We start from the raw sequence: 26,009 nt of genomic DNA on the forward strand, positions 1-26,009 counted from the left end.
CTTCAGCTGTGAACTGGTCGAGGATCGCACCGGCAACCTGCCGGTTACCAGCCCGAAACCCTAACCAGTAGGCCACGGCTGCCCCAGGGTAGTCTTTAATCTATTTAAAATGTTTAAAATGTTCAGATGATCTCCTCTGGTTTAGGAGTGTGATGGAGTGTGGCACAGAGGAGTTCTTGTATCTGTTCCTGTGGCAAGGCACCCTGAAGCGCCTCCCAGAAGACAAAAGCTCAAACTCACTGTTCAACGCATGAGCTGGGTCCATACAGATTTTGTCAGCAAGTTGTACAGTCTGTTTTTTTTTTTTTTTTTTTTTTTAACAAAGTTCAGTGAATTTGTTCTCCACTAAATGGCCCACAATCTTGGAGCAGATGTTAAGAACCCTCAATATCTTATTCCTCAGCTGTACTGAAAGGCCATGGAACCACATTGAGCTACCGTACAATAGTACACTTTGGATGGTGGCTGTGTAGAACTGCTCCAAGATAGCTGCACTGGCTCCAAATGTTCAAAGTCTCCTCAGAAAGTAGATTCTTTTCTGTAACTTGCAGCACAGATAGTCCACATGGGCACTCCAGGAGAGGGCACTGTCCACATACAGCCCTAAATATTTAATAGAGTCAGGATGTTTCATGACTTCCTGGTGTATAACAACTGGAGCAATAGTGAGTTGAAGTTGGCCAAAGATGACCTACTCAGTTACAGTAGTCTGGTTTTCACCATACTAGCTCAATCTTTTAAGATTGAACATTTTTGTGTTTTGCCTATCACATGCATATTGTATCTTGTTGCAAGACCGGTCTGGTTGCTTAGTTTCATATCTCTCTTCCAGCAAGTTTAACCTGTTCACTTTAACGTCTGACATGGGAGAAGACGGAGTTAATCCACTAAAGTAAGACATTTCATCTGTCTCTTCCTCTTAACTGAGCTTTTTTGACTTTCTATGAAACTAAATTAGCTTATGGTTTGCATTTTTATGACTTGGGTATTTATTTGTTAAACAGTTCTTCATTAAGTGCATAGTTTCCTCCCCAAGTCTGCACTTAGAATGTTTAGTTACGAAATGTACATTTGCATAGAATTCAAGCGTTCGGACAGCACTTTTTGATCCTTCGATGTCGATGATTTTTCCTTCATTGTGAAGCAGAATTCACCAAACATTGGATTGTTCACCCACTAATAGGGCACGTGAGCTGGGTTTAGACCGTTGTGAGGCAGTTAGTTTTACCCTGTTGTGTGTGTTGTTGTAATACTAATCCTGTTCAATACGAGAGTCTGAACCTGCGGCTCCTCTCAGAGGCTACTAAGCAGGATTACCATTACAACAACAACAACAACAACAACAACAACAACAACAACAACAACAACAACAACAACAACAACAATACGAAGATTAAACAAATACCTTATAGCCTACATGAAAATACGTCTGAAAAATCGGCTCTGTCTGTGGGATCTTTAGACCATGCACCGCACACACCTTTGTAAACTTCAGTAAATAACAATAATGAATGTGGCGGATAGAAATAGTTCTAAACAAGACAGTTTTAGTGATTAAAATGTTTACCATTGCAGCAACAACAACAACAATCAGAATGGCTTTGCGAAGCTTATTGGCAAGTAGGCCTACTGTTCATGAGAATACACTGTTTGTAGGCTTATTATAGATCATGCACCGATGCACCTTTGTAAACTTAAGTAAATAACAGTCATGAATGTGGTGGATAAAAGAAGTTCTACAAACAAGACAGTTTTGGCAATTAACATTTTTAAATTACAACCCCAATCGCTGTTGTGTCTAATTGCCTCAGAGCACCGTATAGTATGAAAAGACATGAGCTGAGTTCCCAGTAGTGATACTTGAAAGGTGTGCAACTCAGTCTTTTAATAGAAATTAATATTAAACTAGATAGACTCATAATCATTTTTTAGGTCTTATACCTTCTTCTAGGTCTTTTAGGTTCCAGTGCAGAACTGAACAAGATAGTCATGAGCATAGACATATACCTATATATATCTATGGTCATGAGGCTATGTATCTTGAAGTTCCAGTTTATGAGAAACTTGATGTGCTTAAATATCTTCCACATTACGTATGCAGTTGACAAGGAAATAGAATTGTTATTTAGCCAAGATGAACTTCTCCCCACAGTGGAATGCAGAAAGGGACGCTACAAGGAAGTGAATTCAAACACACCAGTGCCTGTTCATGCTGCAGGAACTGGTTTGATCTCTCACTGTAAACCCACTACCTCCCGTCACGCCTCCCATCATCTTACAGTAGGTTAGGTAGCAGGCTAATAGCAGGTGTACGCATGGATCTGGCTAGTCTCCTGCCTGTGCAGTAGACTCCTGCTCTGCTACTGTAGGAACAGAAGAGGACACAAATAAGAACAGCTCTGGAATTGGGACATGGGAAGGAGGGTGTGTGTGTGTGTGTGTGTGTGTGTGTGTGTGTGTGTGTGTGTGTGTGTGTGTGTGTGTGTGTGTGTGTGTGTGTGTGTGTGTGTGTGTGTGTGTGTGTGTGCTTTGCTGCTAGACTCCCAATTAGCAGGACACTCAGATGAACAGACGCTCATGGGCACACACTCACACACACTCACAGGCCACATTACACATGCTGGGTAAAAAGCTAGCTAAGTAGTAAATAAATAGTACAACTGTATTGGATGATCAATAAATAATAGTTAAAAGGGACCAAGTGCTAAAAGGGCAGTCCAAATGGGGTTCAAAAGTCTGAGGGATGCAAGCACAAACATGATAGGATATGTGTCAGAGGCCTGACAGCAATACTGGCTGTGGAGAGTGTGAGTGATTCCATGGTGATTTCTGCTGCTTTTTGCTTAGTGCTTCTGTTGTGTGTGCTGATGTTGGACAGTGTCCCAAACCAGGCGGTGATATTGAGGGTGATCATGGATTCAATGAAGCATCCATAGAATGAGAACAGAACAGAGAACATAAATATGCTGCATTTTCTTCAACTGTAATGTTTTAAGGCTTCTGTAAAGGTCATTGAAATGCCTTGGTGTATAAGAAATGCGCGATACAAATAAAACTGCCTTGCCTTGCCTAATATTTTTAAATAAACAACATTTAAGAACCATTATAACTGCATCAAACAGCCTGCTGCCAGCATGCCCAGTAAACAAGAAGTAACAGCAGCCAATATTATATAATCTGGTGCAATATTTGATATCTACACCAGTGTGCACTTGTATTTTATGTTAAAAGTGATCAGCATTGGCCCCAGCCATGGCGCGACTGGCTGGGGCACCTGCACCGCACACCGGCGACCCGGGTTCGATTCCCGCCCCGTGGTCCTTTCCGGATCCCACCCCTACTCTCTCTCCTGCTCGTTTCCTGTCATACTCTCTACTGTCCTGTCCAATTAAAGGCATAAAAAGCTCAAAAAAATAATCTTAAAAAAAATTATCGAATAAAGCTTAGCTTACTTACATAACTTGGGCAAAAAAGACAATCAAATGAAACTCCATGTTGAAGTAGGCCTATTATTTTTTTCAGGTTATGTAGGAGTGATCTTTATTGGTTATATGGTCTTTGGTCTTGAAAAGTTTGAGAAGCACTGCTTTAAAGTCAATCTGAAACTGTGTTAACCCTATGAGCCCGACGGACGCAAAGTGCGTCAAAAAACGCACACATTTTCTTTGTTACATTGCTCCGCTATTATTAGTCACAGCGAGACTGATATTGCAGGAAAGAGCAGAACCGGGGCTTTCCAACGATACTAGACACTTGTCTGTACGATCAAGTATGAAAATAAAATAAAATGATGAAGTTAAATCAAAGTATATCATATTTACAGTCTATAATTGCTCTGCGTTCACCGGCGCATCCAGAACTCTCGCTTGAATTACTTGCGGACCACGCATCGCACAGACATGACACTCATATCAAATGAAAGAGGAGAAGCAGAGCTTTGCATTGATACCAAATACATCGATCAATTCGTATGATAAAATCAGACGAAGTTACAAACAAATAATAATGTCATATAGCTTTGGCTACCTTTACTCTCGTTTGATTTCCTCGTGAAACCGCTATCAAAAAGATATGGCACGCATGTCAGATGAAAGAGGAGAGCTAGAGCTATCCACAGATACTAAATACAACCTTCTAGGCCATAAAACAGACGAAGTGACAGCAAAATAATAACTTCATTTAGCTCCACTTACCTCGTGTTTTTGTGTGGCATAATAGCCTATGTTCATAATCCAATGTTATCATGTGTTTCTCTATGACAAGTCACGTTCATAACACGGTTTTGAGATCCTAGCAAACTCCTGTATGGTATCCAATTCAAGACTCATATTGCATCCAAATTTGTTTGACAAATAAACACTTTTTGCCTTTACTTTGTTCATTGCAATGCAGTAAAACAAATATTATAGAGAATCATCATCTGTGCACGTCATGTGTGCTACCGCAAACAAGTCAAGTCAGATCAGCTACAGTAGTGTCACAAATATGGAGCACAAAAAGTGCCAAAAAGTCATTTTTTCATCACTAAATAAAAATTGCCATTTATTTCTGGAAGGCACACACCACATATTTGTGTAAATTGCTCAGCCCCAAAGTATACCTCCACCATGGTCTTATATTGCCGTGTTCAGGACAGTCAGGCCTACATAACCATGTAAGTTTCGCCGAGATGTGAGCTTGCTGTGGGGAGATACACGTCAAAATGTAAGAATTTGTATAGTACGCTTTTCAATTTTTTATTATTTAAAAATCTAAATCAAATCAATGCAAGTATTTATACATTATATTGTGGCAGATCTGGATAGCCTAGACTGTGCTGAAAAAAACAATATGTAGCATGTGTGAATGGCACTTACAATGACCAGGATAAATGCTTCTAACTAGAGGTAGTGAAAATGCCCTTAAAACAGCTTAGGGCTCATAGGGTTAAAAGCTACTCAGTTCACTGCCATTGTACTGTAGGCTATTTCACATGTTTTGTTTTTCTCCTTTTGCAGTTCTGAAATATTGTTTTCTTCATGGTGCTGATGAGGAAGTGACTGCAGCTCTGCCTCCAATATGAGTCAGCATGGAGCCTCTGCTGGTGGCCATGGACATTCAAGGTGAGCTCTGTTCTCACTGGGATTATACATGATCTATTATGAACATGATCCCTGATGTCAAGTAAAACAGGTCTCCACCTAGAAAGGAAGACTATAGTCCTTACAATATCTGGATATGGAATCCTGAGCATGTGGCTTCCTACTAATGTGGGATATTGTAGGCTGGTCTGTTTAATTGAGATTATACAACAGTTAGGAGCGGTTGGATGTTTAATTCCTCTGTGATCAGAGAAAGGGGCATTACATGAGTGAGATCTTGGATATCCACAACCCCACTTGGACTCCTCACCACTCACAATCACTCTGCAGTTGATGTGTGTGTGTGTGAGTGTGTGTGTGAGACTATATTCAGTTCTTGCCAATACAAGACTCCAAAAGCTCAAGTTGGGTGCAGAATGAAAACACATGATAGTATGTGCTGGCATGTATAAAATGTTGAATATTTAAACAAGTGATAGCGAGCTGAACCATGATCACAGAACAGCACATGGTTCACTGTGGAGTTAAATAACTGCCCCTAATCACCACATCAGATGTACGCAGGTGCTGTTTACACGACAACGTTTTTTTCAAAAACTGTGTTTTTTTTTCATCAGATAGGCCTTTCGAACACGACGACGCCGTTTTTGCGGCTGAAAACGATGGTTTTTGAAAACTGCTTCTAGGGTGGAGGTTTTTGAGAACCCCGTTTTCGTTTTGCCGTGTAAAGGCACATCTGGGGTTTTTATGACGACATAGCCCCACCTCGAACCTCTAGTCCAGCCCCCGCGCTTGACCTCACCTGACTAGACCCTTGAAGGAACAACAATGCTCACGGAGCCGTGTGTGTGCTGCTGCAATTCTGCATGATTTCGTCGACCAGCGACAACGCATTAACAATAACCTGCACCAAAATAGTCTCTAGGCTACTTTTAAATCCACTACCTTCCCCTGCTAGAAGAGTTGATGAACACGTAGCCGTAATCAACTTAATGCAGAGCCTAGCGCACACATTTTGTTTGCCAGGAGTTATAGCCTACTTGTGGCCGCGATGCAAATAACTCAATTTAATTCAGCACAGACAGAGCATGTTCAACGAATTCTCTCACAAACAGCTGGTGGAAATCCCAACACTTTCAACGACATGAAACTTGATAATCCAAACGAAACATCTCACAAATGCCTTGAAATACACTGCCCCACAGACTACCCTGTGCTTTGCGTAGCCCACGTAAATAAAATAGCCTACCCTAAATCATTTGTAGTGTCTGATACCACAATAGCTACTGGCACGTTGGCCTCCTTTACATTTCAGTAAATAATGTAGGCGAATGTCCGTCGCCTATATTAACCGTGCATGCGAATGCAGGGTTGCTTCAGGTGTTTGGCGGCGGTCACTGTTAAATATTACTGTGATTTCACAATACCATACAGTATTATTGCACAGTAAATTACTGTACTCAAACATTTACTGTAAAATCACAGTAGCTCTATCACATTACAGCACCTTGTTGTGAAATTTGAATTGCACTTGAACCGCACAGCATTGTGGGGCGATTTCTAACGTTCACCCCTCCCACCCGCACCTGCCACCCTCAACTGAATTTTCAACTCAGCCGTCCACCAGTGACTTCAATTATCACTTTTCTGCATGTGTAAGCTGTACAAACTCTGCCATCATATCCAAGGTAAGAAGTACAGTGCTTTTGTATGTTATTTAGAAACGGGAATTTAATTAAAAATATATATATTGGTGTTATACTGTAATGTTTACCAAAACCCGTTGTGTTAGAAGTGGCTGGCTAGCCATTAGCTAGCGAGCTAAGAATCGCTAACAGTTAGCTTTTTCAATAGCTAACTTCACGATTATGTGCAATATCTGGAATGGTAGTTAATATCATATCCAACAATACGTCTGTGTAAGATGTCGTTGTGAATGTAGTTTTAGTTTGAATGAAATATCAGGCGCAAGTAACGTTTACGTTAGCTATCTTTAAAGTGGCTGATTGTAGCCATGCAGGCTAACATTAAGTTAACATTGCAGACACAGATGAGAGTTGTTAACGTTACTTTCCTAACTAACGTGACTTTTAAGAATTGTCATGGGACATAGGCTTAGGTAGATAACTTAATTTAAATTTGATATACAGTAGTGCTGATACAAAGGGAAAGAGGACCACGGAGCAGTAAAACTAATGAATGTAGTAATTTATCTCCCACCTTAACCTTAACTAAACTGCAGTTTAGTATGGCCATTGTCATTAACAGACGTGTCAAGGATGTGAATGGGGGTATGATGCACTTTAGGTTGTGAAGGGTAGTGTTTGGCTTCATGTTCTTAATTTCATAGCCCTTATTTATCCCTTGTTTGATATACCTAATCTGCGCCGAACTATGTGTTTATTTAAAATGCATATGAGTTTAGTAGTGCTTCAGTGATGATCTTTTTATCTTCTGTGTGTTTTGCAACTTATTAATCTTAGTCTCCCTCTGTTCCCTCTGTTTACAGACATTGCATTGTGAGGACTGGTGCCCTGGGAACACTGAGCGCATTCTCGAAAATTCCAAATTTGTGCCACTTCCATACGAAGACAGCCCAGAATAATGTAGGTCCGGCCCTGCACACAATCACATACAAAAAATGTACAGAATTACATATAGCATTATGATGTGTGCATTTATTTGTACTTTTATCCCCTCTCCTCCTTGTCTGTTTGTTATGATTGTGTAGTGGGCTCCATCAACCATCCCGGGTAAAGTCGGTCTGTCCTGATTGCACTACTTGCTAATTGATGACGTCTAGAAGCCATAGCTGCTTCCCTCGTAAGTGTTAATGTGTTTTGAATGTATTTATTGGTACCATTGTGAGTGCTCTACTGTGAATGAATGCAGCTACTTAAAATACTATACTCTTGAAATATCCATGTTTACCATTGTGTTGGTGGTAATGTAAAGTGTTGTGAATATCTGCCAAACTGATCATATTCATTATTTCAAGTGTATTGTATAGAATGCATACTTATGTTAAATCCTATCTTTTATTGACAGTGCCCTCACAAATAAACTGATACCAGGAATTAACATACAGTAGATGGTGATGGTGGTGGTGGCAAGGGTGCCTTCACAAGGTAATTATAATATCTGTTTGTACATTTCATTGACTTGTCTTACTTATTTTTTAATGCTTCATTTTTTAAATCTTGCTCAACAATGACAAGGTGTATGACAATTGCTGTTTTATTTTTTAGGTGCCATGTCACAATCTCAGTGTGGAGCCAAAGGCTGCTATTGCAAGTCAGATGGGGGACGATCGATGTAAGGCATCAGAAAGGTGGTGTACATACAAAGGCTGGAGCTGCTGGAGACAGTGTTGCACTTAGGTATGATATCACTATATACTATTGCTCAGAACTGTGGGGTCACTTTGAAATATCCTTCCTATCAAAAGAAAAGCACCCGACATCTGCATTACTTATACTGTAACTATTGCATCTGACTTATAGGTTGCTAATGTGGGTATTTTTTTTATTTGTCACAAAAGATTACTAGTTTGAGTAGTTTGTATTAGTTATATTCATGGACAGGGCCTATTGTACTCTTTTACAGATACTTGATTTACTGCCGATGGTACCATCAGAGCACCACCCTACCCCTGCAGGACCAGAAGAGGACGGACAGGGGGCCAACATTTTTTAACACTCTGACCATGGACTATTTAAACCATTGAGGTAACGCAGACGTCTGATCCCACTTGGCTAAAACAGAAGACTGAGGAGGAGTTTCTTTCCTCATGCCATTCGCATCCTGAGCACACATACTGCATTACATGGACTTGCCATACTGCACTTACACACTGCACTATTTACCCCCTGACTCATTCCGTGTCAAATCAGACAAGGTTATGCTGCACCGTCTCAGGCCTGTACAATATTTTTTTGTTCAATCCTATGTCTTCATATGATAATGTTTGTATGGCCTGCTCAATGATTTTCATTGAAAAGTGTTCATTAAAAGTTCAAATGGTATTTTCTTTGTTGTTGCTGTTATTGACCAGATCCAAAACATGTTGGTATAGGTCAGGTAAATCACAAATCAAATGTTCAAATGTACAATATCTTTCACTGTAAATTCACAGCAAATTGCTGGCTACTGAGTTGCATTACTTTTACAGTAAAAATGAAAATATACAGTATGGTATTGTGATTATACACAACATGATACTGTAAATTTACTCCAAATTGCTGGCTACTAAATTGCATGACTTTTACAGTAAAAAATAAAATGTACAGTATGGTATTGTGATTATACACAACATGATGCTGTACATTCACAGCAAATTACTGTGAATTTACTGTGAGATAGTACCGGTAAATTACTGTGAAAGTCATGCAATTAGTAGCCAGCAATTTACAGTAAATTCACAGTGAAACATTTTACAGATAGACATTCGATATTATTCTAGGGGGCCATACAATAACATTACAAGACAGAAACTGAAAAGCAATACTGTGCATTAGCTCTCAATGGTTGTGCAAACATCCACGATGTAGAATGTGCTTGACATATCTTACATCAGGGCTGCCAGACGAAAAAAAATGATTAGAGTCGCTTTTTCAAGTAGGCGGCTAACTGACCAAGAGGAGAGGCAAATAAATGTTACACAGCTCTGCAACAAATATAGGACAACGATAGACTTATAGCAGCCTTACAACAGTAGGCTACATGTTAACTTGAAAACTCAAGGAGAAACAGCGAATAATCAGTGAACAAAATCTAGCAAGTAGGAGAACATTTTAAATATGGGACTCAGCGCTCAACGCCAAGACCCGCCTTATGTTACTTCTGATTGGTTTATATTGCGTTTTGCCTTCCGTGGTTGGTTATTGCGGTCAGTCAATCAGAGTCAGTCAATCAGAGTACGGCAAGGCAAGACAAGGACCAAAGTTTATTATCCAATAATAATATATACTGAAAGGGGAAAATAAGCGGGATAAATGTCAAGTATGGCGAGTTGTGTGAGAATGGGTGAAATTGCGTGACTGTCACGCTCAAAGCGTGTGACTTGCTGTTTAGATTTTGAGCGCGCTCATTGACGAGGAAGGGCATTTGCATAGCTACGGTCGGGAACACCCACTGGCGTGCTTCTTCGGGCCAACTTGGAGTTTTCACCTCTGTGTGTAAACGCAAATGTTTTTTTGACCGGTATCGTTAAAGGTGTGAAAGCGGTGAAGACAAAAACGCCCTGCGTCGTCATGTAAACGGGGTCTCAGTTCATCACATCACATACTCTATTGGAACCCTGCAGTTAATGAGTTTCTGCTGTATGATGTGTTTTCTTTGCCGAAGGCCAGTGGATGAGAGGACACACTCCCCTGCACCCAGCTGTGTGTCCATGAAGAGCGATCGGTCAAAGGGTCATATTCCCAACTTCAGAGAGGGAGACAGTCATCCTGAAGCCAGGTAAGAATGGTGCCCATCTGGAGATAGTCTTGGTCTTTTTCTGTATCAAGCGATTTGATCCTGCTTGTTTAGTGGATATAACATATATTACTGTGCATTTCCGTTTTAATGCACAGATATTTGTGGCAATACATTTACATAAACGCTGCTGACTGCTGATCTGCTGTCCTTATATTTCCTTCAGCATCCAACAGGAAGAACAAACAAGTCATCCGACCCTCAGCAAAGTCTATCAAAAAGACCTGTCTACATTATTCATGGTGTGTGTGTATTAAATATTCATCCACAGATGTCAAAAACTAAATAATCATGACCATGTAAAACATTTTTCTACAGTCATTTTACATGGTTATGTTATGGTGTAATGTAATCAATTAGAAATCACTGAAGAAATAGAGAATGTTTGTGGACTAGCAAATAGAGAACATTTGCTGATCAAATCTTCATGTTTATTTCATTTCTGATGGAATGACTTGTTTTCGGGAAACAGAAGCTTGAGGAAAAAGTCATGACCTTCATGAAGACGGAACTGAAGAGACTCAAGAAGCTCCTGAGTCATGATTACCCAGAATCCCCTTGTGATGAAGAGGAGGATGAGGAGGACCAGAGAGATGCCAGAGATGGAGCTCTGAAGATTGCAGTGCACATCCTGAGGAACATGAGTCAGGAGATCCTCGCTCAGCAGCTGGAGAAATGTGAGTCATTTGTTCATTCATTACTGAGCTTAGTTTGTTACACAAGTTGAAAAACATTTAAGAATCTGGCAGAAGTCATGTTCAGCTAATTACTCCAGTGATATCTAATCCAATCCGTGCCAAAAATAACTGGGTTTTTTTATTTGTATTTTGAGTGAAGTGATTAAAACATCAGTGGAATCCTTGAGTGATTGAATTTATAACAAATATTGTCATATTACCAGTCATTTTATTCTTAACTATCATTTCTGATGTCTTCATAAGATTTGTATGTGAGTTCACTGGATGAAAGTTCCCAAATGATCATTAGGCACAAACTGCCATGACTACTGAAAGGATGTAATCTGTAGCAACATGTTCTGATGAAGGCTACAAGTGCTACTGCAAATGGCTCACTTCACACACTTCTGTAATACATCTGACTTAATTATGTGTCTTTATATCCAGATGGACTGCTTCCTAGATGTCAACAAGAGCTCAAATATAGGCTAGCAAGGAAGTGTCAGAGTGTATGTGAAGGCATCCCAAAGCAAGGAAAGTCTACTTTTCTGGAGAAGATCTACACAGAGCTCTACATCACAGAAGGGGAAAGTGTAGAGGTGAACACTGAACATGAAGTCAGACAGATTGAGATGGTATCCAAGAGTCAAGTATCAAAGGAGGAAAAAGCAATCAAATATACGGACATCTTCAAGCCCTTACCTGGACAGGACAAACACATCAGAACTGTGCTTACAAAGGGAGTGGCTGGCATTGGAAAAACAGTCTCTGTTCAGAAGTTCATTCTGGACTGGACTGAAGGCAAAGCAAATCAAAATATCCATTTCATATTTCCTCTTCCTTTTAGGGAGCTGAATCTGATGAAAGACAAAAACTTCACCCTTTTGGACTTCATTCATCATTTCTTCACTGAAACAAAAGACTTTACCTTCTCCAACAAGGACCGATACAACATTGCCTTTATCTTTGATGGTCTGGATGAAAGCAGACTTCCTCTGGATTTCCAGCACAATGAATGCATCTACAGCATAACAGAATCTGTCTCTGTGGATGTCCTTCTCACAAACCTGATCCAGGGGAATCTGCTTCCCTCTGCTCTTGTTTGGATCACCTCCCGACCTGCAGCAGCCAATCAAATCCCTCCAGAGTGTGTGAATCAGGTAACAGAAGTCCGGGGTTTCAGTGACCCACAGAAGGAGGAGTACTTCAGGAAGAAAATCACAGAAGAGGAGCTGGCAAACAGAATCATCACACACCTGAAGTCATCCCGGAGCCTCTACATCATGTGCCATATTCCAGTCTTCTGTTGGATGGCAGCCACTGTTCTGGAGAGCATCATGACTGAAGCAGAGAGTGGAGAAATTCCAAAGTCTTTGACTCAAATGTACACACACTTCCTGATCACACAATCCAAACATAGGAGTCAGAAGTATGAAAACATGTGGAACCAGAAGACCATTCTGTCACTGGGGAAACTGGCTTTTCAACAGCTGGAGAAGGGCAATCTGATCTTCTATGATGAGGACCTGAGAGAATGTGGAATAGATGTCACAGAAGCATCAGTGTACTCAGGAGTGTGCACTCAGATCTTCAGAGAGGAGGCTGGGCTGTACCAGGGGAAAGTGTTCTGCTTTGTTCATCTGAGCATTCAGGAGTTTCTAGCAGCTCTATATGTGTTCCTCACATTCCAGAACACAGGGGTCAATATTCTGGATCAACAGCCAAGAGGTGCTTTTTCATTTCAGAAGAAAAAGAATGAAAACATCAATGACCTATACAAGACTGCAGTGGATCTGGCATTAAACAGTGAGCATGGACACCTGGATCTTTTCCTGAGGTTTCTTCTGGGCCTCTCATTGGAGTCCAATCAGAAATACTTACAAGACCTGCAGCCAAGGTCAGGAAGCAGCTCATTACACACAGAGGAAACAGTCAAGTACATCAAGGAGAAGATCAGAGAAACCACCACCCCAGAGAGATGCATCAACCTGTTCCACTGTCTGAATGAACTGAATGACCACTCTCTGGTGGAGGAGGTCCAGGGCTACTTGAGGAAGGACAACAAACCCAGAAAGGATCTCTCTCTTTCCCAGCTGTCAGCTCTGGCTTTTGTGCTGCTGATGTCAGACCAGGAACTGGAGGAGTTTAACCTGCGGGATTATGGGGGAGATTATTCACCTGCCACATCAGATGCAGGTCTGCTGAGGATGCTGCCAGTGGTCAAAGCATCTAAAAGAGTCCAGTGAGTATTGGACTCTAGTGACTAAATATGTTTATTGAGATTGTGTTATTTAATGTTATGGATTTGTAGTTTATGGTCACAGTTACTATGACTGTAAGTAATATAGGGGGGTTCAGCATGCATCAGTTTGATCTGTCATTTTACAGCAACTCGTACAGATATAGGGTGTGTGTGTGTGTGTGTGTGTTTCTTTACACTGTGTTGTCTGTGTGTGTGATGTACACTTTGTGTGAGTGTTAGTGTGAGTGTGTGTGTGTGTGTGTGTGTGTGTGAGAGTGAGAGAGAGAGAATGTGAGTGTGAGAATGTGTTAGTGTGTGTGTGTGTGTGTGTGTGTTTATCCTTACACTGTGTTGTCTGTGCTTTAAAAGAGTGATTGTCATCTCTATGCCTTAATGTTAATGTGTGTGTGTGTGTGTGTGTGTGTGTGTGTGTGTGTGTGTGTGTGTGTGTGTGTGTCTACAGGCTGTGGGGTTGTGCCCTCACAGTGAAGAGCTGTGCAGCTTTATCTTCAGCTCTCAGATCAAACTCTTCCAGTCTGAGACAGCTGCACCTGAGTGGCAATAATGTGGAAGATTCAGGAGTGGAGCTGCTTTCTACTGGTCTGGAGCATCCCAACTGTAGACTGGAGACACTGGTGTAAGTATGCACGTGTGTATGTGTGTCTACATTTATGAGTGTGTGTGTGTGTGTGTGTGTGTGTGTGTGTGTGTTTATCCTCACACTGTATGGTCTGTGTTTTAAAAGAGTGATTCTCATCTCTATGGCTTTATGTTAATGTGTGTGTGTGTGTGTGTGTCTACAGGCTGCAGGATTGTAACCTCACAGTGAAGAGCTGTGCAGCTTTATCTTCAGCTCTCAGATCAAACTCTTCCAGTCTGAGACAGCTGGACTTGAGTCACAATAATGTGGGAGATTCAGGAGTGGAGCTGCTTTCTACTGGTCTGGAGCATCCAAACTGTAGACTGGAAACACTGGAGTAAGTCTGCATGTGTGTACTGTATGTGTGTGTGACTTCATGTATTTGTGTGTGTGTGTGTGTGTGTGTGTGTGTGTGTGTGTGTTTCTTTACCCTCACACTGTGTTGTCTGTGTTTTAAAAGAGTGATTATCATCTCTATGCCTTAATGTTAATGTGTGTGTGTGTGTGTGTGTGTGTGTGTGTGTGTGTGTGTGTGTGTGTGTGTGTGTGTGTGTGTCTACAGGCTGCAGTGTTGTTCTCTCACAGTGGAGAGCTGTGCAGCTTTATCTTCAGCTCTCAGATCAAACTCTTCCAGTCTGAGACAGCTGGACCTGAGTAGGAATAATGTGGGAGATTCAGGAGTGGAGCTGCTTTCTACTGGTCTGGAGCATCCAAACTGTAGACTGGAGACACTGGAGTAAGTCTGCATGTGTATGTGTGTGTGTGTGTGTGTGTGTGTGTGTGTGTGTGTGTGTGTGTGTGTGTGTGTGTGTGTGTTTATCCTCACACTGTGTTTTCTGTATTTGTGATTCTCATCTCTATACCTTAATGTTAATGTGTGTGTGTGTGTGTGTGTCTACAGGCTGCAGGATTGTAACCTCACAGTGGAGAGCTGTGCAGCTTTATCTTCAGCTCTCAGATCAAACTCTTCCAGTCTGAGACAGCTGCACCTGAGTAGCAATAATGTGGGAGATTCAGGAGTGGAGCTGCTTTCTACTGGTCTGGAGCATCCAAACTGTAGACTGGAGACACTGGAGTAAGTATGCGTGCGTGCGTGTGTGCGTGCGTGCGTGCGTGCATGTGTGTGTGTCTAATCATTTCTTGCACTTCTAGAAAAGTTTGAATCACTACAGGTCCAAATGAAGTGTTCACAGAGAAGATGAAGACCATTTAGGTCTGTGTGATGAACTGTAAGGAGAAGCACATCTGTAGCCATGTTGCAAACACAACATGAAGGTTAATGAGATTTGTTACTTATGGAGTGTTCTTCATATCTGTTGTCTGTATGATGTGTCTCTCTCAGGCTGCGGCGCTGTAATCTCACAGAGAGGAGCTGTTCATCTCTAGCTGCAGCTCTCAGATCAAACCCCTCCAGTCTGAGACAGCTGGACCTGAGAGGAAACCCACTGCTGCAGTCTGGAGTGGAGCTGCTCTCTGCTCTACAGAGAGACCCCACATATAAACTGACTGAACTAAAGTAAGTAATGAATACAGCACATACAGTATAATCACAATCCAGGTTATCCACTGTGCTTATGAACATGTGGCAGTGTGTGTTTTGCATACACTATTGTCATCTGTGTGATGTGTCCAATATACTTAGTAGGTTTTAACTGGAGAACCTGTAATGATCATACTGAACATTTACACACGTCAGTGTTGTGGAATCCTGATGGAGAACCCTCATACTGAACATTTACACACGTCAGTGTTGAGGAATCCTGATGGAGAACCCTCATACTGAACATTTACACACGTCAGTGTTGAGGAATCCTGACGGAGAAACCTCATACTGAACATTTACACACGTCAGTGTTGAGGAATCCTGATGGAGAACCCTCATACTGAACATTTACACACGTCAGTGTTGAGGAATCCTGACGGAGAAACCTCATACTGAACATTTACACACGTCAGTGTTGAGGAATCCTAACGGAGAAACCTCATACTGAACATTTACACACGTCAGTGTTGAGGAATCCTGATGGAGAAACCTCATACTGAACATTTACACATGTCAGTGTTGAGGAATCCTGATGGAGAAACCTCATACTGAACATTTACACACGTCAGTGTTGAGGAATACTAATGGAGAAACCTCATACTGAGCATGATGCAATCTGACTAATCTCCTCAACAGGTGTTACCCGTAGAGCCATCAGTCATCCATCAGTGTGATGGAGCACAGCTGCTGCAGATGCTGCATCAGTCATCCATCAGTGTGATGGAGCACAGCTGCTGCAGATGCTGCAGTTTCCAGACACTCAAGACCAGATGATCCTCCATCTGCTCCACTCATCATGTGGGTCAACTGCTCACTGCTACACTTTAAAGGGGCAGTTTTGTATTGTAATATATAATCAATACCTATGATGAAGTGATAAATTAGTGTGTGCTGTGATTTAATGTTATATGTGAATAAAATGTGCTACCCTACAGTGTTGATGAGTGCCATCACTGACTACTTCCAAAGCCCTGCACACTCCTCCTCTCTAGATCAAGCACCTACAGATGCACTATGGAATCCCCTCTAGTTAACATACCAGTCTGTTATAGCTGGGTACACAGCTATCAGTAACATTTCCACAATGTGGGTATTATCATCATCAACATGCAGAAACACAACAGGGGAAGGTGTTTACAGGTGCAGTAACATTTACACAATGTGGGGATCATCATCAACATGTACAAACACAACAGGGGAAGGTGTTTACAGGTGGGGACCCAGTTCTGCATTCCAGTGCCCTCTAGTGGACAGAACCCATATGGCATCTGTAGGGAGGGAGACAGCAGAGACCACATGAGGCCTAGAACCCTGGACTACAAGAACACTAACATATACCCACAACACTAAAGAACCCTGGACTACAAGAACACTAACATGCACCCACAACACTAAAGAACCCTGGACTACAAGAACACTAACATGCACCCACAACACTAAAGAACCCTGGACTACAAGAACACTAACATGCACCCACAACACTTAAGAACCCTGGACTACAAGAACACTAACATGCACCCACAACACTACAGAACCCTGGACTACAAGAACACTAACATGCACCCACAACACTAAAGAACCCTGGACTACAAGAACACTAACATGCACCCGCAACACTAAAGAACCCTGGACTACAAGAACACTAACATGCACCCGCAACACTAAAGAACCCTGGACTACAAGAACACTAACACACACACACTGACCACAACACTAAAGAACCCTGGACTGAAGGGTGTGTGTGTGTGTGTGTGTGTTATAGCCTTGGAGAAAGAAACAGTAAATATGTGCAAACCTTTACTATGTGAAAATGCAAAAAGCCAACACACTTATACCAAGACATCCACACACACACACACACACACACACACACACATCATTACGGGCCCGATCGTGCACCCGTGCGCTCAATGTGACATAAAGTCTGATTCGTATCTTACACCCAGTCAGTGATGGAGTTTTCGCCATGCGCTCAAAAGAATCTTGAAAACTTGCTGTCAAAATACCAACATGCTGTTAGATGCTGCACTGCTGGCTCTCAAAGGGAACGGCAGATGTCACTCTCATTGGTTAAAGGATGTTACGCCCACAACACACCCGTGACTGATTACAGTAAGAAACAGAAGAACAACAATGTTACCCTGCAGCGTTTGATCACAAGATCACGCCATTTAATTAGTGAATGTGGACTGGAAACACATGAAATGTCTTTAAACTTTGCACCTCTGACCAGACGTCTCATATCACCAAGACTGGGCCTTACATGTTGCATTGGACACAAGAAACATATGTAGCCCAATGGGATTTTGGGTCTAAGTTCACGTTTTTATTTTCTTTGATTTCATTAAAATGTAAATTCATAATGTTTAAAATGTGGATTTAAAAATGTTAGTAATGTTAAAATAATGTTCACTTGTCATAAGAATTAAGTTAGTTAAAATGTTTTCTTTAATGAGAATTTAATCAGCCACCGGGGTAAAGGTCAGGTGGAAACAGGAAGTGGAGTGCGTGATGGAGAACGAGAGGAGGAGAAGGAGAGACACGAGTGTGTGAAGCCATAGACATAGAACGCTAGACAGAGCAACCGACGTTCTGGCCAATGGAAGCAAACGAGACGCGAGGCGGCCATCTTGGAAAGGTGATTAATTCCACTCCGTGTAATCGCTTTGGCTGGAGAAATTAATTGTCAGACCATTTTAGTAATAATTCCTCACTACATACCACTAATTTTCACGTTTCTTTTTTGTCATGTGCAAATCTATGCTAAAGGACACACGATTATCTGGTTTTAGAGCAAAATGTTGCACATTTTGTGATTAAAGCTGCGTTTTGACCCACTGTACCATACATCACTCACCTTAATATACTAAATTGCTCAATTGATATCACCGGGCATCCTCTTAAATCTTAAAGAGGTACCCCTAGCCTACTAGATTCTGCAAAAAAAAAAAAAAAAAAAAACTTTTACCGACAAAACCAGGTTTACCTAAATTATGGCATTTGGCTGCCGGACTATTATAAGGGGGGAAAGGAGAAAGATGGGAGGGAATCCTATTGAATCCTGGTTGAGACAAATGCAGAGAGCAGATTTATTTATTTATTTTGGATATGGATAATAGTTCATTAGCTGCAATCCTTTGTTTGTTTTATTATTGGTTATAGTTATTTAGCAGACGCCTTTGTCCAAAGCGACATACAAATAAATAACTCAAATTAAATTAAACAGTGAATAATTACAAAAATAGGGAGAATAGTAGGCCTAATATCATCAATAAAACTGTATAAAACAGTTGAAATGTTATCATTCACACTACACTGTTATAGGCCTATATTTCATTCAGCTTGCCATAAACCTATTGCAAGGTCATGCATTGCCTGTTGGATTCAACTGCAACTCCATAAAAAGGTCATAGTAAATACAGCACACCAGATTTTAATAAAACAATTTAATTAAGTTTTTTTAAAACTGCTGTAATAACACTGGGATGATTATTAAACATTACATACACACACACACACACACACACACAGGTGAGGTGATTTGTTTCAACCATGTATGATGCCTGGCTAGATAAACTTAACTTGTGACAGTACTAAATCTTTAGTAGGCTAAGCTACAATCTATTACAGTTTTTGCCCGTTGCTTGAACACATTTTGCAAAACTTCGCTCACTGTGCCAAAACTCTACACATAAGTAAACAGAACACCACACTAGGAAATATACCTTTCACGTCTATGTCAAATTGAAACTCTACTATCAGTACCTAAACTCTGCTATGAAAACCTAACAATCCTTTGTCAAAATGTAACTCTGGTGAAAAAATAAAACACGCTTGCGTCATATGCATACACTTTCAGATCAGGAGGAACACACTAGTCTACTTTATATAAAACACCTTGCTGGAATACATTTAGCAAAACTGTAACCGCTCATTGTGCCAAAATCCTACACAGTAAACATGACACAACACTGGGAACTATACCATTCACATCACTATTTATAATGGCTAAACTGAAAGCTTTTTGTAGCTGGCTGATTGGTGTTCAGTTTTGCAAGTAAGTGCCTTCAAGTGTGTATTTAAGTGGTTGCAATTGCCCGATGTGTTTTGTATTTTGGTTACATGTGTTTTCCGAATGGCGCCCTGAGATTTCATTTTTGAACAAAGTGTCTTATGTATGAAATAGATAGTATGCAGGACCAAGTGTGTTGCATAATTGCTTAAGGTATGGGTACATGTGTTTGAGGTATGGTACAAAAAGCTCCAAGTTGTGTTACTTTAGTCTAAGCATGGGTCTATAGTGCAACGGGCAAAAACTGTAAAATGCACTAGAATGCAGGAAATGGCAAACAGCAGAGGAGCAGGTGGACACTGGGTAGAGGACAGTGGAGGAGCAGGTGGACACTGGGCAGCAGAGGACAGCGGAGGAGCAGGTGGACACTGGGCAGCAGAGGGCAGCGGGGGAGCAGGTGGACACTGGGCAGCGGAGGAGCAGGTGGACGCTGGGCAGCGGAGGAGCAGGTGGACGCTGGGCAGCGGAGGAGCAGTTGAACGCTGGGCAGCGGAGGAGCAGGTGGACGCTGGGTAGAGGACAGTGGAGGAGCAGGTGGACGCTGGCAGCGGAGGAGCAGGTGGACGCTGGGCAGCGGAGGAGCAGTTGAACGCTGGGCAGCGGAGGAGCAGCTGAACGCTGGGCAGCGGAGGAACAGTTGAACGCTAGTCAGCGGAGGAGCCGTTCAAACTCTCTGCAGTCCTGTATACTCATGGCCCTGCTTTGGTACAATGTCCATCTTAAGATCTGAAATGTTATGAGGAAAAGATGAATTAGTCAAGCAAGTTATTAAGCAAGGAATTTAATAAAGAGAGTGATAGAGTAACAATAACATGATGTATATGACTTTAAAAGTGCTAATTTTCTCTTACCTTATGGTCTACTCAGTGACACAGTGTGTGTGTGTGTGTGTGTGTGTGTGTGTGTGTGTGTGTGTGTGTGTGTGTGTGTGTGTGCGCGTGTGTGTGCGCGTGTGTGTGCGCGTGTGTGTGTGCGTGTGTGTGTGTGTGTGTGGGTGTGTGGGTGGGTGTGTGTGTGGGTGGGTGGGTGTGTGTGTGTGTGGGTGGGTGGGTGGGTGTGTGTGTACTGCTCATATTACACAGAAGTAAGGCCAGTCAGTACTTATGAGGTAAACACTGAGGGTCTAGGAACAACAGTCGACAGCTAGTCAATTCAGATGTAATAGTTCAACACTAATCCCAATATTACCCCCCTCCAGGTGTCAAGTAAGGTTGGAAAGGGGTTTTCACGCATTTTGTATTACACAACATTGCATTGGAAAGCTATACTGTACTAGCCACTGTCCATCTGATTGTCTAACGTTAGCTGCTGACTGTATGTTATCTTACTATTATATTATTTCAACATCTCTTGTTCCTTCATTGCTTCTGTAATCTCGACTTCATTGAAAATGAGGGCTACCCTCAATGACTCTTCGAGCATAAATAAAGGTTGAATGAATGAATGAATGAATGACTAAGTTGCTAACATTAACGTTAGCTGCTGACTAAAGTTGCTAGCTAACAACGCCCCCCACCCCCAACTCAATGTGGACTGAAATGTTTACTCCTATTGGCTTTTACAATATTTAACTTCAATTACTTACTTCTACTTATGATGTTCAAATATGTCATGTTTAATCAGTGTCATTGCCAAGCAATTCTAGCTAGTTGTACTCTTGTGTTAACCTAGAACGATCAATAGTGCTAGCTGTTAACGATGTCAGCATCTTTAACTCTGTGGTAGCTATCGATAATATGATAATATGCTGTTACAAAATACAAACAATAGCACAGTAATGTTAAATCTTACTTGTGAAGTTATCTTGTTTTCCTCATCTCTGCCGTTCGCTCGTTTGAGTAGGAGTATGCAGCACACCAGCCCGGAATCCTGTATCTTCCGTATGTGTTGTCTCTCGACGTTCACCTCTCCAAGATGGCGGCCGTATTTCTCGCGTCTCAGCAGCCAATGCTCCGTCTAGCGTTCTATGTCTATGTGTGAAGCGGTTCTGCCATGATGCTGCTAGAGAAAGACTAAGTTTGTAATACACCAACTTACGTTTATTATTGTGAATGTGCATAGACAAACGGACAGTTAGTCTTGGAAGTATATTCACATTAGTGTAGCAGTGTTTTAGAGCGCTTACAGCCGTGTTTTATGTTTAATAACTTTACCGCGAGTAGGCCTACCGCGAGTTGATTCAGAGGAGCTAGTCAGCTCGACTTAGCTCACTGCCTCGGTAGAGACTTTGTGAGAAGCTAACACAGCTACTCATCCACGCCGTCCCTACGAACTGTTTGCCGACACGAGTATCATCTGCGAGGAAGACGTCTGGTCATCTGTTCCGCCAGCCCAGGCTGCAGTGGAGACGAGGACGACAGCCATCTTGCCATCGTGGTCTGAGTGAGTGCATGCATTTTCTTTTGGCGCTTACGCGCGAAGTAGCCATCTTGTTTCAAGGCTCCTACGCACACAAGCACCGTTTCAGGCCTGCACCGAGCTCCGGACTGATTGAGTATCATTTAACTTTATTTAGTTATTGCCGGCTATAGGATTATAGGACTGGGGTTACTTTGAAAGTGTATTTCATACTGAAGTGTATTGAATGTGTCCTATGACTGTGATCTAAAGCCTAAAGCTATTCATTTATTTTTGCAAAGTAAAAAGATTTATATTTTCATTACAATTCATGTTTGATGTTGATGCTTCTACATTGTAGATATTGGCATTTAGTTAAAAAAGGGGATTTCATTAGTTCATAGAGCTCAAACATACATATCAAAACAAAAAACACAATTATTACTTTTCCTTTTAAAAGAACTCAGGGCGTCCCAAAGAGTGAGAGAGTGTATTTAATGAGACATGCCCACCACAGCGGCATTGGGGCGCTACACAAAATGGAGGCACTGCTGAGATGTTTTGAATGTTTGTAGCTTTGAACATTAGATATTTTGCAGTTGTTTTGTATTGAGAATATCTTAGTTGTAACCTAATTTGTTATTGAGAGATATTGTGATTTTTTGCCATGGAGTCGCGGCCTTATCCGAAAGACAGTTTTAAAGCGGAGCTGCTTCAGTGGTGCAGAGGTGAAAATATTGATGCTAGTCATGCAATATTAGTGATTGGTGTTGACGAAGATTTTGCAGTAGGCCAAATTGAAGACGTCTTACATACTGTGCGATGTTGGGGACGTGTGAGAGTAAGGGGGAGGATTTTCAATAGTGACGCGGATGGTCTCTTGGTTCTTTGTGAATGTAAAGAAGAGCTAGATCCACGGTTGGTTCCCCCTGAAGTAAGGCCTGCTGATAGTGAAGTAGTGTGGAGAATTGTGATAGCTGACCAAACTCTCCCCACTCCTGATGATTTTTCTGCAAAGTTGAGAGACTTTTTACGGACTGAAGGTAAAACTTCAGCTGATTTAAAAGATTTTTGCAGTCCTTCTGTTCCTCTGCGAGAACCTGAGGAGGCAGTTTTGCGTGCTATGGTGGACGTTGTGAGCCGCGCTAACAAAAGCCAGGCTGAGAATCACGGTTATCGCCGTCTTCGGATTTTTTCAGGTGTCACTCCCACCCCGGCTGGGGAGGAATCTATGGAGTATTGGCTTGAACAGGCCACAGTAATGGTTCAAGAGAGTGACTGGGCTGAACAAGAAAAAAGGCGTCGAATATTGGAATGTTTGAGAGGCCCTGCTTTAGAGGTAGTGAAGTCTTTGCGCCTCAGTAAGCCAGGTGCCAGCTCTGAGGAATTGTTAGAGGCGTTGGATAGTGCATTTGGATCTGCCGAGTCTGGCGAAGACCTCTATTTCTCTTTCCGTCTCATGCAACAGAAGGCTGGTGAGACTTTGTCAGATTATGTTCGGAGACTTGAGCCTTTTCTGGCTAAAGTAGTTAAGAAAGGTGGAATTTCAGTCCAAGATAAAGATAGAGTAAGAGTTGAACAGTTGCTTCGGGGAGCGATTAGTTCAGACCTGATGCTGTTACAGCTACGGCTGAAAGAGAGACGGAGTAACCCTCCAAATTTCCTTGATTTGCTAGCTGAAATAAGGACTGAAGAAGAACACGAGCGTACACGGCAAAAGGTGAACACGCGTGTTCGGAAGGTTGCAGCTCAAGATGAGTCTGAAGCTGAAGTAGATGTTGTAGAGGGGCTGAAGGCTGATTTCAAGGCCCTGAAAGCTCAAGTGTCTGAGATGGCAAAGAGGCCCTCTTGTGTTAAAGAGGAGGCTGATATTCATACGTCTGTACCTCAGTCGTTTCACTCAGGCAACGACCAGGCTGAAGCTGTTGCTTTGCGGAAAAAAGTTAACAGGTTAAAGCAGAAATTAAAGAATAAGAGAAATAAGGAGGTAGAACAGCCAGTTACAGTTGCTGCTGTTGAGAGCGCGGGGCGTGGTTTTTCCAGCCCAAAGCAGAGTCAAAGAGGGGATGATGACTGCTTCTGCTACAGGTGTGGAGAAGACGGCCATATCGCTTCGAAATGTTCATCCACTGAGAATGAGAAAAAGGTGATCAGGAAGCTCATCGCTTCACTTAACAAAGCTAAAGATAAGCGCGTTCCTGATGGTGAAACTACTCATTGCTCAGTTAGAAAACAAGCTGTACATGCCAAAATGACCGCCTCATTTCCTGAGGGTCTGATTGGTCCTGCGTCCACTGTACAGGTTAGAGTGAATGGTCATCCCTGTACTGCTATTTTGGATAGTGGGTCACAAGTGACCATAATCTTTGAGAAATGGTATGAGAAACACTTGTCTTGTGTACCCATTCAGCCAGTGACAGGTTTAGCCATTTGGGGTCTTAGTGACACAAGCTACCCGTACAAAGGATATGTTGTGGTAGATATGCAGTTCCCAAAAGAGCTTGTTGGTAAGACTGAGACATTGTCGGTGTTGGCATTGATTTGCCCTGGGCCGAACACACCGGATCAGGTCCCAGTGATCTTGGGCACTAATGCTAGCTTGTTTCATAGGCTTGCTGCTCTGTGTGACCATTCAAAGAGTGAAACGCTAGCTCGTGCATTGAACGTCAGTGGGCTTGGGCCTAAAAAAGAGACTGCATTACACAGCCTTGCTGAGGTTGATTCAGATGAGGCTGTGGGTATAGTGAAATGGATGGGTCCTGGTCATTTGACCATCCCACCACAAGAAAGCCGTTGTGTGTCATGTCAACTTGAATTTTCGCAGCCAGTGCCTAAAGGCATAGTTGTAGTGGAAGCAAGTGATGCCATGCCATTGCCTCAAGGGGTAATGTTCCAACCAGTAGTAGCACCGGCTAATGCTATTGATAGCAAAAGTTTCTCTCTGTTATTACAGAATGAGACAAAGAGAGAGGTTACCATACTTAAAGGCACGCCTCTGGGGAAAATACAGCCTGCTGATTTGGCTAGCTCCCCAGTGAGAAGTGAGATGTCTGGAGAGATGGATCCCAGTTTGATTGATTTTGGTGATTCTCCCATTCCTAATGAATGGAGAGAGAGACTTAGGAGAAAGTTGTGTAGCCGGCGTAACGTGTTTTCGCTCCATGAATGGGAGGTTGGCTTAGCTAAGGGAGTAGAGCACAACATTCGTCTGTCTGACCCCCGACCGTTTCGGGAGAGGTCCAGACGTCTTACGCCTGCTGACATAGATGACGTGCGTAAACACCTCCAAGACCTGCTAGCTGCAGGAGTGATCAAAGAGTCACGAAGTCCATACGCATCACCTATCGTGATTGCGAGAAAGAAAAATGGTAGTGTGCGTATGTGCATCGACTACCGGACTCTTAACAATAAGACAATTCCCGATCAGTATACAACCCCACGCATCGATGATGCTTTGGACTGTTTAGTTGGAAGTCGCTGGTTCTCCGTATTAGATCTCCGTAGTGGTTATTACCAAATAGCCATGGCAGAGGAGGACAAGGAGAAAACCGCGTTTATATGTCCTCTTGGCTTCTACCAATTTGAACGGATGCCGCAGGGAGTGATGGGAGCTCCTGCGACATTTCAACGTTTAATGGAGAAGGCAGTAGGTGACATGAATTTGTTACAAGTCCTTGTTTATCTGGATGATTTGATTGTCTTTGGTGCAACTTTGGAGGAACATGAGGAGAGACTTTTTAAGGTGTTAGACCGTCTGGAGGAAGTGGGTCTCAAGGTGTCGCTGGACAAGTGCCACTTCTGTCAGCCTAGAGTTAAATATGTTGGTCATATTGTGTCGGCTGATGGGATTTCCACTGACCCATCTAAGGTGGAGGCTGTCACCATGTGGCCACAGCCTACTGATTTGAAGTCGTTGAGGTCGTTCCTTGGCTTCTGCGG

General features: G+C 42.2%; 1 protein-coding gene and 1 long non-coding RNA gene across 4 annotated transcripts in view; both read left to right on the forward strand.

Annotated features, from left to right (window-relative positions):
- LOC134087997 (NACHT, LRR and PYD domains-containing protein 12-like) overlaps positions 1-16,585 on the forward strand; it is a 158,579-nt gene extending 141,994 nt beyond the window's left edge. The window contains exons 1-12 of one of the 2 annotated variants that reach the window (XM_062541885.1): positions 686-892; positions 4,998-5,102; positions 10,428-10,541; positions 10,726-10,801; positions 11,032-11,236; positions 11,684-13,478; positions 13,942-14,115; positions 14,282-14,455; positions 14,681-14,854; positions 15,020-15,193; positions 15,461-15,634; positions 16,298-16,585. In XM_062541885.1, the coding sequence (XP_062397869.1) occupies positions 5,059-5,102; positions 10,428-10,541; positions 10,726-10,801; positions 11,032-11,236; positions 11,684-13,478; positions 13,942-14,115; positions 14,282-14,455; positions 14,681-14,854; positions 15,020-15,193; positions 15,461-15,634; positions 16,298-16,310 (3,117 nt within the window). In that variant the 5' untranslated portion in view covers positions 686-892; positions 4,998-5,058 and the 3' untranslated portion in view covers positions 16,311-16,585. Of the gene's footprint in view, positions 1-685; positions 893-4,997; positions 5,103-10,427; positions 10,542-10,725; positions 10,802-11,031; positions 11,237-11,683; positions 13,479-13,941; positions 14,116-14,281; positions 14,456-14,680; positions 14,855-15,019; positions 15,194-15,460; positions 15,635-16,297 lie in introns of those variants that run through there. The other variant, XM_062541886.1, reaches the window with a different exon arrangement.
- LOC134088014 (uncharacterized) lies at positions 5,244-9,106 on the forward strand. Of its 2 annotated transcripts, XR_009939882.1 has the most exons (6): positions 5,244-6,769; positions 7,591-7,687; positions 7,813-7,904; positions 8,130-8,209; positions 8,330-8,461; positions 8,688-9,106. It is a non-coding gene; the product is annotated as an uncharacterized LOC134088014 (long non-coding RNA). The 2 variants fall into 2 exon arrangements; XR_009939881.1 differs by lacking the exon at positions 5,244-6,769 and having other exon boundaries at positions 6,815-7,687.
- Positions 16,586-26,009: the final 9,424 nt, after the last annotated feature.

This window comes from Sardina pilchardus, chromosome 7 (assembly GCF_963854185.1).
Source record: "Sardina pilchardus chromosome 7, fSarPil1.1, whole genome shotgun sequence".
NCBI classification, from domain to species: domain Eukaryota; kingdom Metazoa; phylum Chordata; class Actinopteri; order Clupeiformes; family Clupeidae; genus Sardina; species Sardina pilchardus.